Genomic DNA, 13420 nt, shown 5'->3' with positions numbered 1-13420 from the left:
ATAAACTTTGACCTTTCACCTCCCTAGCATAGTTTGAATAAACTTTGACCTTTTACCTCCCTAGAATAGTTTGAATAAACTTTAACCTTTCCCCTCTAGAGTTGCCATGTAAGGGAGGTCAGGTGTACCAGAACTGTCCCAATGAGTGCGTGCGTACCTGCCACATCATCTCTAACAACCCGGTCTGTACCCAAGACCTGACCCGATGTGCTGAGGGCTGCTCCTGCCCCCAGGGTCAGGCCCTGAATGACAACGGAGACTGTATCCCCATCAGCCAGTGCCCCTGTGAGTTCGGTAACCAGCAGTATGCTCCCGGGGTACAAACCAAAATGGAGGACAAGATCTGGTAAGTTGATTCCCCCCCTTTGTTTGAATTCCAAAACTGGAAATTTGTAGATCTGGTAGGTCTGGTAGGTTAACTCTTTCTTGTCTACTGAATTCCAAAAATGGAGAATGCGCATTGTAGACTTATAGTTAGTAGATTGGCAATCTCTCATTTTCAGAAATCCAAGAATATAGTACCAAATTGTATGCATGTGGGAGGACATGCTTTTAACTAAAACTAACTTGTTTCTATTAACAGTACTTATGAGAATACTGTTTGGAAAAGTACAAGTGTGGAAGTCATCCTTTAAACCAAAACTTCTTCATTTATTTACAGTACTTGTGAGAATGCTGTTTGGAATTGTACCAAGATCACCAACACAACCAAAGTGGAAGTTCCCAACATCTGCAAGGAGACGGAGATCTTCACCAACTGCACCTCTTTGTGTCCGCTCACCTGTGAGAACATGGGAGCGCCCCCAACCTGTCTGCCGGCCACCGGTGACGACTGTGTCCCTGGGTGTGTCTGTAAGGCCGGATACATATGGAACGGGAAAGACTGCGTGCCAAGACTGGAGTGTCCGTGTTACCATGGCGGCAAGCCGTACAAGGAGGGGGAAAAGTACTATCAGGAGTGTAACGAATGGTGAGTTGGGTGTGTGGTGAGTAGGGGGGTTGGGGGAAGGAATGGATGGGGAGAATCATCTGTGGTGGGTAGGGGGGTTTGGGAAGGAATGAATAGGGAGAATCATCTATGTTCATGAACAGTAAAAGTGGAGAATGCTTACATATTGTAAAAAGGGGTTTAGAAATTATGGTTTAAATTTGATTTGTTTATGGCCAAACACCAAACTTTAAAGATCAAAAGTGTCTTGTTCCATTCGTTGTCATTGCTCCATGCCTAATCAACTAATAAAGTTTAAAAATAATTGCACTGAGATGATATTTGATATAGTTGAATTTTTAATTATATAACCATCAAATGAATCAGCTAAACTTGATATTTTACATTAAAAGAAACATTAAGCTGGTCTCCCAAGTTACATGCTTTTGTTCTTTTATTGAGAACAAAAATTTGATCTACAAAATGAAGATTGATTTTGGACACCAATATATTACCGCTTAAAAATACACAGGGATGCTGACAGTCCAGACCGACCAAAATACCAAGAAAGCTGTCTTGTTATGAAAATAATCATCAAACTTTATTTACCGGTACATTATATACCAAGTAATGTACCGAGAAAAATTGAATTGATGATCGTTGTGACCAAGCAATAGTCAAGTACTCATAGAACCTGTTGATAAAAAATTTGATATCAAAATGAGGATGTAAAAATTTGTTTGCCAGGTTAACTTGAATACATGTTCATATACTTGTGTACTTGTAGCACCTGCAGCGGTCAGAACTGGGTGTGTACCCACAAGGAGTGCCCCGCGGTCTGCAGTGCGTTTGGCGACAGCCATTACACCACCTTTGACGGCAAGCACTATGAATTCCAGGGCACCTGTACCTACATTCTGGCCCAGTCCACCAGCGATAATCCCAACAAGTTTGTCATCACGACGGAGAATATGCCCTGCGGAAGTACAGGGGTGGCCTGCACCAAATCCATCCACTTCAACATTGGAGAACCAGGTATGATTTCTGCAAAATGTTATCTTTCTCCCTGCATAGTCAAATTCATTGGGAATGATTTTTCTGTTGATTTCAAGAAGTGCCTCTTCCCTCATGTTACTACCAATCTATTGCATATGATGTTTACAGTTAGTTTTAGCAAGGTGATGAAAGCTTTCGACTGTGAAAGTGTTTAAGGTTCTCTAATACATAGGCTATTGAAATCAAAGTCCTTCATAAATTTTATGATTATGCCCTAGCATTATTCCAAACCATGCCATTCCTAACTATTTCCTTACAATGCCATTCTCCATTTTATAGGGACATCCAGCTTCTTCCAGTTGACCCTGATACGTGGGAAATCCCCGCAGGTAGACTCGGACACCCCATTCTCTATACAGGACACCGGGAGCTTCTTTGTTATCAAGACCCCCACGGGAATCACCCTTACATGGGACAAGGGGACCCGAGTGTACCTCAAATTGGGCACACAGCACAGAGGAAAGGTAAGACCCTCCTACCCTTACCCACTCTCTGACACCCTCCTTAACTTTTCTCTACAACCAGAAACCAAACCTTACCCTTCATCTGACTTTAGACCTCAGTAATGATCTTAATTTAAAGGTACTCGTAATGTAAACCAACTTGAATTCATAATGACTTCATATTGTGATTGACTCAGGATACATAGATTTGTGGCAACAATTTTGTTTTTTTTTTTATAAAAAGTCTTTGTTGAATCTAAACAAATTAAGACCAAAAAATAAAAAATTTTGCAGCATTAAGAGATTCTTGCAAACTAGGGTGATTTTTTTTTTGCATGTGAATAAAGTTGGTGCATATTATCTGTTTTCACTTAATGTCGTTAACTTGATATGAAATAAGAACTTGCATGCACATTAAGATGTCATTAGATTGATTGCTAATCTTTGATATCCTCACCAGGTGGAAGGTCTCTGTGGTAACTTTGACGGAGACCAAGGAAACGACCTCGTGACCCAGGGTGGCCTCCAAGCTGTCAATGTCACGACCTTTGCAGATGGTTGGCAGGAGAACCCGGACTTCTGTAACCCCTCCAAGATAGTGACTGACACGTGTAAGCAGAATCCTGAGAGGCAGCAATGGGCCAAGAGCAAGTGTAGCATTATCAGCAGCTCACTGTTTCAGCCCTGTCACAGCGTGATGCCCGACTACCTCGCCTACCAGGCCAGGTAAAAACTGGTGCCCTCTCAGAGGATTTGTCTGATTCCCAGCAGGTCAATTCATCGTTAGCTTCTTTGTCTATCAGTTGTGATTGTTACATTTTTGTGTGTATTACATTTATGTTTATTACATTTATGATTATATCATTTGTGTGTATTGCAGATGTGTGTATTTCATTTATATTTATCACATGTATGCATATTAAATTTTTGAGTGTATTAAAGTTTTGTGTCTATTACATTTGTATTGTTACATTTAATGTGTGTGTTCCATTTGTGATTACATGTATTACATTTGTGTGTGTTACAGATGTATGTTTGATGCGTGCGCCTGTGACTCTGGAGGAGACTGTGAGTGTCTCTGTACCGCTATTGCCGCCTTCGCTCATGAGTGTGCCGCTCAGGGCGTCCCCATTAAGTGGAGAACTCCTACCCTATGTCGTAAGTTGTGGCCGTACTGTTTGGTCTAGTGGCAGTTTTTGATTTGGAAGACTCTATCTATAAGCTGCAGAGACTTTCTCTCTGCATGTCCATGATATTTGACTTCAAAATTGTGTGTTTTTTACTGTAAACAAATTATACATGATTATATTTAGTGCTTATGATATCTGGAGAAAATTGACTTCCAACAAGATAGTGCGGATTTCAGTTTGCAAAGAACTATATATGATATGAGTTAAATTTGGCCCCCATAATTCGCCATTTTTTAAGTGTTTCGGGTACAATAAAAAATTTAACTTATTTCTTGGAAGAGTTGATATAAGACATATTTTTCATATATTTATTTGATTTATTTGCACTCACTGGCAGTATATGACGTCAGAAGTGACGCTATTTTTAGAATTCAATCAAAATCAGTCAAAAATTGACATTTTTCTTATCTTTTTACGAAAGGGAAACATAGAGCGCATGCTTGAACAAGATTAATTTTTTTTGTCACTTATTAATCTTGGCTAGATACATCTCTGATTAAAATATTTCTTTTGTTCAAGCATGCGCTCTATGTTTTCTGAAAGAAAAACTGCTTGAAAACAAGCTGTTTTATGATAAAAATGCAAAAATGGCGGGAAAAGGTTGTCTTTACGATGTCATATTTCTAAATTGTGGGCACTGGAATCAAAATGAATATTATGTAATCACAACTCATATATATCTGTTCTAAAAATCAAAGAATTACAGTAAAGTGATGATGTTCATTTTAGGGGGCCATTTTAGGCCCTTATCATATATAGTCCTTTAAAACGGGTAAAACCATTTACAAACGTGAGCGAAAATTACTCCGCGACGAAAAAAACCTCTTAATAATTGCATTTTAGGCCCATATCATATATAGTCCTTTCTGAATTTTATGTCCATGACATTGAGTAATGTACCGGTAATGTGATTTAAAGCAATTCAAGATCAAAGTTATCAAAATCTTGTTCATGATATTAGATAAAATATATGAACCTTAGACTCAAAAGAAAAAAAAGTTTTCCATGTATCGTAGTATATTTTGAAAGTAAGCTTAAACCTCTCTCACCCTGAGTTTTATTTTTAGCCATCCAGTGCGAGGAATGCGCCACCTACAACCCCTGTATCTCGGCCTGCCCTAAAAAGACGTGCAAGAACTACTTGACCTACGATCAGATCACAAAGGACTCGGGCTGCAAGGAGGAGAGCTGTGTGGAGGGGTGCGACATCAAGCCCTGCTCCACGGGGATGGTCTATGACAAAGACTCCTCCCCCATGAAGTGTATCCCTGAGCCATTCTGTAACACCCCTGCCTGCATGGTTAATGGCCGACAGTATCGCCTGTATGAGCAGATTAAAGACCCGGATGTGTGTAGACAAGACTGTGAAGTCTGGTAGGTGTATACAGTCAAACATCTTGATCTCAGACTCATGGGTCTGAAGAAAAAAAATTAAAACTATTAAGAGAAGAACTTCAGAGAATTATGGATACATGTATGTTAACAGCTCCTTCTTACAACACCAGTACATATCTGTTTTAGCACCTGACAGTGTATTGTATTTCATGATTGTCACCAGGCTTGGGGTAATGCTAAATGTAATGGTTATGCATTGCAATGCATAACATGTTTTCAAAGTAATGCTAGTAATGTGTAATGCCACAAAATTAGCATTACAAGTAATGGTAATGTAATTCATTACTTTCCAAAATCTAGTGTAATGCTGGCATTACATGGCATTACTTTGCATTATTATGCTTATTTATGCATGTTCACTTTAAAAAATGTAATGAATAAATGAATAGTTGAAATAGAATTTGATTAAATTTATTTTTAAAGAAGAAAGAAATAATTATTGAGATAAAAATGTTTTAAAGATTTTTAAAGATTTATTTTTGAATTGTTAATATTATTAAATATATCAGCACAATTTCATAACATTTTCAAGAGTGTTGATATTAAGAGTTTTAATCGTTTAAACAATTTACTCTAATTAGTCTGAATAAGAAATGTGTCAACAACACACTATGCCCCCCAGGATAATCAAAGTATCAAAACAATCTATTGTTATAAGAAGTGCCAAACACCCCAATCCCCTTCCCTTTACTATGTCCCAATAGAATAGGAGACAGACATGCACCTTTAAAAGAAAAATGAATGCACTGTCCATCCATGATGAAAATCAATATCACTTCCAGTATTATAACCCGTTTGAAAATATTTTTGCTTACTTATTCGCTCTCTCTCTCTCTCTCTCTCTCTCTCTCTCTCTCTCTCTCTCTCTCTCGTATATCAAATACATTGTACATTAGTTTGGACTGATAGAAAATACAAGATTCATGTATTTTTTCTATTATTGCACTTAATATATCCTAAGAAAGAGATCGTCAAACAGTACTTTTCAGTCCAAGCTTCGACTGCTCCTGTAAAACATTTATTTAGTATAGCTTGGAAGATTTTCAAACTAACAGGATGCAGTTAAAAGACGAACCCTTTAAAACTTCGATCATAAAGTGCAACAGCAATCTTTTGTCTTAAAGTGTCCTCAGAAGAAAGAAATATGATTAAAATACCGTATCTTAAGATATATAGCTGGAAAAAACCATCTGTTTATGAATTTATACAATTAAGTGTTCAAAATTGTAAAGATTTGTTTAATCTGGGGAAATATCTCTATTTAGCTTTTGATACCGCAACATTATTCCATAAATTGTTTTTTGTTATGCATGTAATTCTGTGTCTCTATTTCGTATCCTATATTGTATCATGCCAAATGTCTATAAATATCATTTTACTTATGTAATATGTTGTTCATAATGCCACAAGATGATTATATATTGAGCAAATAAAGAATAACTCTTGTATAGTCATTGAATTTGAACCTGATACTGATTGAACATGAACCTGTAGATATTTTAAAGAGTGTTTTATATTTGAAACATTTGCAAAAACTCTTTATTAGCTTTACTTTTTAAAACAAAGTAATGGTAATGGTAATGCATTACTTTACTCATGTAATGATAATGTAATGCATTACTTCAAGAAAATCAAGTAATGGTAATGGTAATTTAATGCCCAAATTCATAAAGTAATGGTAATGTAATGCATTACTTTACAATGTAATTCGCCCCAAGCCTGATTGTCACAATACGTGCAATGGTAACATAACTGTTACATCACCTGTATTTAATAAATGACTTTATTTACAATACCTGTAATGATTACATACATGTAATTGTTACAGCAGTGTATTACATGAGTCACAGCACTTGTAATGAACTGATTAACTGTTCTAACACCTGTAGTGATTACATGACTAAAATAAATCACTGTTATAATACATGTTGTGATTACATAGCTATTACATTACATGTAATGATTACATAACTGTTACAGTACCTGTGGTCCAGATGGAGATGTCATGAGGAACAGTGTTTGTCAGAGTACCACTCCACCGGTGACCCGATTCCCACCTGTGACCTACAAAACCCTGGCTCCCAACACCTACCCTCAAGGTTTGAATGTATTAACACTACATAAATTAAAAAAATTGACACCATTATCCATTATTTCAACATTTTCGGTAAGGAATAATAATGTTTTGAAATTTCTCTCTCTCTCTCTCTCTCTCTCTCTCTCTCTCTCTTCGTACTGCTTATGTTGTAACATGATAAACACATCCATTTTTAGATATAAGGCTTACACTACATTGATACTTATATTAGTTGCACATATCTAGGAGGAGGTCATCTGATTAGTGATTGATGATGGAATTCTTTGCTTTCAGGAATTCCGACATTTACCAGCCATTTCGGTCATGATGGATCCACGAAGCCTCACCACAAAGTGAGGTGTGTTGATGGATGGACTCAGTGGATGAGTGGCAACTCTCCTTCCACAAGCGACCCTAATGATCGGGAAACATCCGAAAGTTTGAGAAGGATGTATTCATTCTGCCATGACAGTCAGCAGACTGCTATAGAGTGCAGGGTGGCAAACCAGCAAACCAAGACAACAGCGCCGGTCTGGGCTGATTATCTCTGCGACTTAGAGGAGGGCTTACAATGCACGAGTAAAAACGGAACTGAATGTCCAAATTATGAGATCCGCTTTGAATGCAACTGTCGTAAGTATTGACCTGTACATCTTTAGCTGTTGAAAACTGAAGATTTTAAGCAAATCACAATCAATTTTTCAGAAATTTGTTTGAATTCAAATCTTGCCGTTTGTGTGCAGAAATTTTTAGACATGCATAAATTTTTGTCATCAAATCCAATCAAATGTTACTAAGAGACACTGGGTTTTTTTTTTTTTAATGTACAAGCTTAGATATGTATGGTTTTGAAGGCCAATTATATCCATCTAGTGTGTAAGCTGAACAATACTACTATTTTGGTTTCCTCTTCAGATTTATCCACAGTAACAACAAAGTCTCCCGCAAGCACCCAACCAACCACTGCCTTCTTCACCGGAAAAATCCCAATCACTGACGATTTCGGTCAACCTATTTTGGCTCCATTGACGGACCAGTTCCACAAACCAGTGACGGATGACTTTGGAGAGACGGTGTCCTTGGTACCACAGTACATCACCCAAACAAGACCCACCCCATCCCCACCGACCGATATGTTTGGCAGACCATACATCATGTATCCAAAAACTGATGAATTCAAGAATCCCATTTTAGTTCCGAAAACAGATTCGAACGGAAATCCAGTAACGGATGCATCTGGCCGAACAACAATGGTCCCGGAGTATGTGACTCAAGGAGTTCCAACTGTTGAACCACCCACAGACAAATTTGGAAACCCCATCCTGTCTCCCAAAACCGATGAGTTTGGAATACCCCTGTTGAATCCTCAGGTCACAGATGCCTTTGGTCAGCCTCATTATTCAAACAACACCCTGATCCCTCAGCCTTATAAGTGTGTTCAGGGATGGTCCCCCTTCATGAATGTGGACAACCCGAAGAACAAGAGTGTGGCCAGTGAGATTTTCGGGGGAGGAGACATCGAGAGTTTGAGTGCACTCAGACAGAAATACAGCTTCTGTGCCGAGCCTTCCTCCATTAAGTGTCAGTCTGTGAATGACAAGTACCCGTACACACGGACCGGAGATGTTGACGTCATCTGCAATGTCAAGAAGGGACTGCTGTGTATGAACAGAAAACAGGCCGACGGGGAATGTGAAGATTACGAGGTTTCGGTCTACTGCGATTGTGGAGGTAGAAAACAGTCTTGAGTTTAAGAAAAATGTTGAGAAATAAATATCATAATGATAATATATGGTATTTAGAACAAACTTAATTTTTTTTTTTAATGCAGTTTTAATGTGAAATTTTATCTTTTCATTGTCTAGTATAAGAATTGTTTGTTTTGGTACAAGCTGTTTAACACTGATATGAGAATGGATCTCAATTTTCCTCATTTTTTTCTTTGCAGAAACCCCAACAAAACCAGTTGACCAGGTAACCAAGGCCCCTGAGCCTGGAGAGCCCCACCCCCCTATCCCATCCTGTGAGTGGACACAGTGGATGAACAGCCACCGCAGGATGCCAGGGGACGTCCGTGAGACAGAGACCCTCAGTCAGCTACGCATGCACTACGACTTCTGCGAATTCCCATCCCAGATCGAATGCCGCGACGCAAAGACTGGACAGACGTTCGACAAAACCGGGGATCTGGCGGTCACCTGTGACATCAACCATGGCCTCATCTGTGAAGATCTATACCAGAATTCTGTGGAGGGTTGCCGTGACTATGAGGTGCGAGTGTACTGTACAGACGGATGCCAGTCGACTGTCGGACCCACCGTGTCTCCTCGCTGTGAACCGGGCTGGACGGATTGGATCAACAACGTCCATCCATCTTCAGATTTTCCAACAGATGTGGAAGTACCCAGAAGTATTCTCGGATACCCAGACACCTGTAATAACGTCATCGCTGTGCGGTGCTCCGTGGCAGCTACTGGTCTGGACTACAAGAGTAAGGGAGAGAATGTGATCTGTACCACCAACGGACTGAAGTGTACCCCCAAACCGGGCGAAACCTGCGAGGACTATCAGGTCCAATTCTACTGTGACTGTAAGTTATGGAGCAAAAGCACAGATGAGACATTTAGTCTGGAAATACTGTGGCTTAAAGTCCTTTTTTCCTCATGATTGTTTTATTTGTCAGAGCATATCGTATAAATATATCTATTATTTTTGTGCATCACAAAATTTGCAAAAATGGGGAAAATGTGTAATTTTAAAAAAAATTGTGAGTCAATTTCAGCGATTTTAAATAGTTCCTTATAACAAACAATACCAGATGTAATTTCTGCTTATTGAATATTTGTAATGTAAAAGAGATCACGAAAAGAACGAAAATTAGATAATCGCGAAAATAAGTGGATATACTAATATGAATAGAGGTTGAATGAAAGATTTCTTTCAATTCATTGATATGTGTTTGGTAATGCTAATATATGTATTATAATTGACATTGATCTTGTTTTGAAATGTGCCCAATGACTGAAATATGAATACCTGCAATTTCCCTTGTTTTTGATTATAGGTTCCAACCCACCAGTTCCACAGACGGACATTTTTGGAATTCCAATCGCAGTTCCTAAAACGGATGCTTTTGGATTCCCCCTTCTGAGACCTCTGACAGACGCCTACAATCACTTGCCTATCACAGACAACCAAGGAAGCACTTTCCTGGTTCCAGTTCCTTCAAATGGCAGCCACCCAACTCCACAACCGGAAACCGATGCTTTTCACAACCCGGTGCTAGTACCAAAAACAGATGTGTACGGCCAACCAGTCACCGACAAATCCGGAAACCCCATCATGGTTCCAAAACCGTACTCTCAAGTTACGCCCACCACCACTCCACAAGCGTCTGGATCCACCCCGGAACCAGGGAAAATTGTGTGCAACCAGGGCTGGACCTTCCCTATGAATGCAGACTCGCCCACCTCAGGGGCGGGGGATGAGGAGACCCTGTCTAAACTCCGCACCAAGTTCTCCTTCTGCCACGAAGATGACATTGTTGCTGTTAAATGCACAGAGGTAGGATCATGTGACACACTTTATAGATTCAATAAGTCACAATTTTCCATAACTTCATTCGAAAAATATGGTACAATTTACAATTAAGTAACCCACTTTCTACTTTCATGTTACGGTGAATACTTGCTTTTGGAATCATTTTAATTTGTGGTTGCTCATATTAGATAGTACCAAATTCTACACAAAACTTTTTTTTTTTGGTAAAGGGGGGGGGGGGGGGCATTTTTTTTTAATTGTTTCGGAAGTAAAAATTGTTTGATTATGTACAAGTAAATTTGTTAGAGAAGGTGCCTCATGAAATCCAATCAAAGTGGAACTCTGATTCCTCAGCGTATTACCCTATTTTTGTAGAAGAGGCAATGGAGTTTGCTTAAAAGCAATGTTTGTAATATCTCTTGCATTTTATTTACAGAAAGACAGATATTGGTCTCTTAAATTAAAATTAATTTCTTTTTGTTTAGAAAGTCATAACAATGACAACAAGGAAAATTGATTATCTTGCAATTTACTTTATTTATGCAGCTACAATATGTTGGACTCAAAATTAAAATCAACTATGTTGTCACAGTCATGAAAATAACTTTCCCATTTGAGTATTCGATGTTTGGCTGAGATTTAGGAATATACTGTAGGAGCAGAAATAGTTGATGAGGATTAAATTTCGTTATTTTTGTTAGCAGTATAAATCAACAGAATTAAATCCATGACAATTAAATCTTTAACCCAAGTACATGTATTAATAAATACAGAGTTGATACGTGATACATTTAAGAGATGAAGATATCATATGACAAAATTAAATCCCAACGTAATTTTATCTCATTTAAAAACAACAAAATTTTGACCCAACGAAAATATGTGCTTCTACAGTATGTTGTGTTTTTATTAATTATATTTCATTTTTTTCAAACAGAAAGACAGTGGGCTGCTTCCAGCTGATTTGGGTCAGTCTGTGACATGCGACAAGAACGGACTTGTTTGCGTGAATGCCAATCAACCGAGCAGCAAGTGTCACGACTACCTCGTACAGTTCTACTGCAGCTGTAAACAACAGCCTGGTAAGGTCCCAATTAACTACACAACTACTGTAGATTCCTATTTAAACGCAAGAAATTAATATCCGCATAAAATTGCGAGAATCGTGGTGAATTTAAAATATCGCATTTATTTTTCGGACATATGTAAACTACATAAAACTATTATTATAAAAATTCAGCATTTATGGTTTTATGTACTCGCAATTGGATGGAAAATGGCTGAATCGCGGAATTAAGTACTTGCTTAAGAATAAGGAATCTACAGTATTTACTTTCTGCTATTTTTGGAATACTTTAAATTTATTTCCTCTTCCCTTTCTCTCCGATTCCTTATTATTATTTTTTTGCATGGTAGCCTTTTTGTATTCGTGATTATTTTCTTACGTATCTAATCTCATTCTTGGTGACACTTTTCTTTGTAAAACGAGGATGAGTCAGATTATATTTACACTAGATATTTTGATATCGGTCTTACTTCTATAAGTACAAATATTGACACGTAATTTACTGATTTAATAACTTGCGTAAATTAAAGGTTAAGCGTAGATTGAGTTTAAAACTTCTATGACTGAAATTGTGATTTACCGATTAAATAACTGTCGTAGACGTGATTTCTACATGTAATTCCTCAATTAATTAAATATTGTAGATGTGAATTCTACGGTTTCTCCGAGCCCTGCCACACCTGGAGTGACAACATCAACAATGCCTCCAACGATTGGCCAGGAAGGTAACATTAAGAATTATTTATAAACTCATTGTTGTGTTCATTGTTCTATCCTATACTTTAGGATTTTACTCTGAAAGATTTGTTAAGTCAATTTTTAATGGCATTTAGGATGATTTATAGATTGATAATAATGGATTACTATCCAAATCAAAAAATCAAAATGCTAAATCATATTAGTTAGACAAAATATTTTAATATTATGGATTCAAAGCCATGTAAAAATTGAGATTTTATTTGTAATACCTGACTCTCCTGTTTTAATTCCAGTATGCGACCATGAGGTTGGGGTGTCAGACTTTGCCCCCGATCAGTTCCAGGCCTCCTCTTCTGTTGACGTTGATCACGACGCAGACAAGGCCAGGCTCCGCAAACCGACCGCCTGGGTCGCAAGGTTCGTATCTCTCTATAGTAAAAGCAACTTTTATTCATGTATGGAAATTTTAGCAATGTTTGCGAGAGCCCTGTCATTGTGAATAATTCTCGCCATGAACCAGTCCTCAAATCCTTCTGGTTTTTCATTTTCCATGTAATCTACATCTCGATTGTGGAAATTATCTTTGATAAATCTCAAAATGATGCTGGTTTAAAGTATCCTTACAATCTACATCTCGATTGTGGAAATTATCCTTGATAAATCTCAAAATGATGCTGGTTTAAAGTATCCTTACAATCTACATCTCGATTGTGGAAATTATCTTTGAAAAATCTCAAAATGATGCTGGTTTAAAGTATCCTTACAATCTACATCTCGATTGTGGAAATTATCCTTGATAAATCTCAAAATGATGCTGGTTTAAAGTATCCTTACAATCTACATCTCGATTGTGGAAATTATCTTTGAAAAATCTCAAAATGATGCTGGTTTAAAGTATCCTTACAATCTACATCTCGATTGTGGAAATTATCCTTGATAAATCTCAAAATGATGCTGGTTTAAAGTATCCTTACAATCTACATCTCGATTGTGGAAATTATCTTTGCTAAATCTCAAAATGATGCT

At 37.8% G+C, this 13420-nt stretch overlaps 1 protein-coding gene across 2 annotated transcripts in view; it reads left to right on the top strand.

Annotated features, from left to right (window-relative positions):
* The window catches only part of LOC128164012 (mucin-5AC-like), a 70903-nt gene that overhangs the window by 12539 nt on the left and 44944 nt on the right, over positions 1–13420 (top strand). For both annotated transcript variants that reach the window (XM_052827721.1, XM_052827720.1), the window contains exons 18-32: positions 100–346; positions 662–970; positions 1716–1963; positions 2264–2448; positions 2888–3153; positions 3455–3585; positions 4685–4991; positions 6993–7111; positions 7384–7722; positions 8005–8820; positions 9038–9679; positions 10154–10653; positions 11567–11711; positions 12340–12420; positions 12688–12811. In XM_052827721.1, coding sequence (XP_052683681.1) covers positions 100–346; positions 662–970; positions 1716–1963; positions 2264–2448; positions 2888–3153; positions 3455–3585; positions 4685–4991; positions 6993–7111; positions 7384–7722; positions 8005–8820; positions 9038–9679; positions 10154–10653; positions 11567–11711; positions 12340–12420; positions 12688–12811 — 4459 coding nt within the window. The remainder of the gene's footprint in view (positions 1–99; positions 347–661; positions 971–1715; positions 1964–2263; positions 2449–2887; positions 3154–3454; positions 3586–4684; positions 4992–6992; positions 7112–7383; positions 7723–8004; positions 8821–9037; positions 9680–10153; positions 10654–11566; positions 11712–12339; positions 12421–12687; positions 12812–13420) is intronic.

Source organism: Crassostrea angulata, chromosome 9 (assembly GCF_025612915.1).
Source record: "Crassostrea angulata isolate pt1a10 chromosome 9, ASM2561291v2, whole genome shotgun sequence".
In the NCBI taxonomy this organism is placed as follows: domain Eukaryota; kingdom Metazoa; phylum Mollusca; class Bivalvia; order Ostreida; family Ostreidae; genus Magallana; species Magallana angulata.
The sequence above is the reverse complement of the archived record's forward strand: the minus strand, read 5'-3'. Positions and strand labels throughout refer to the sequence as shown.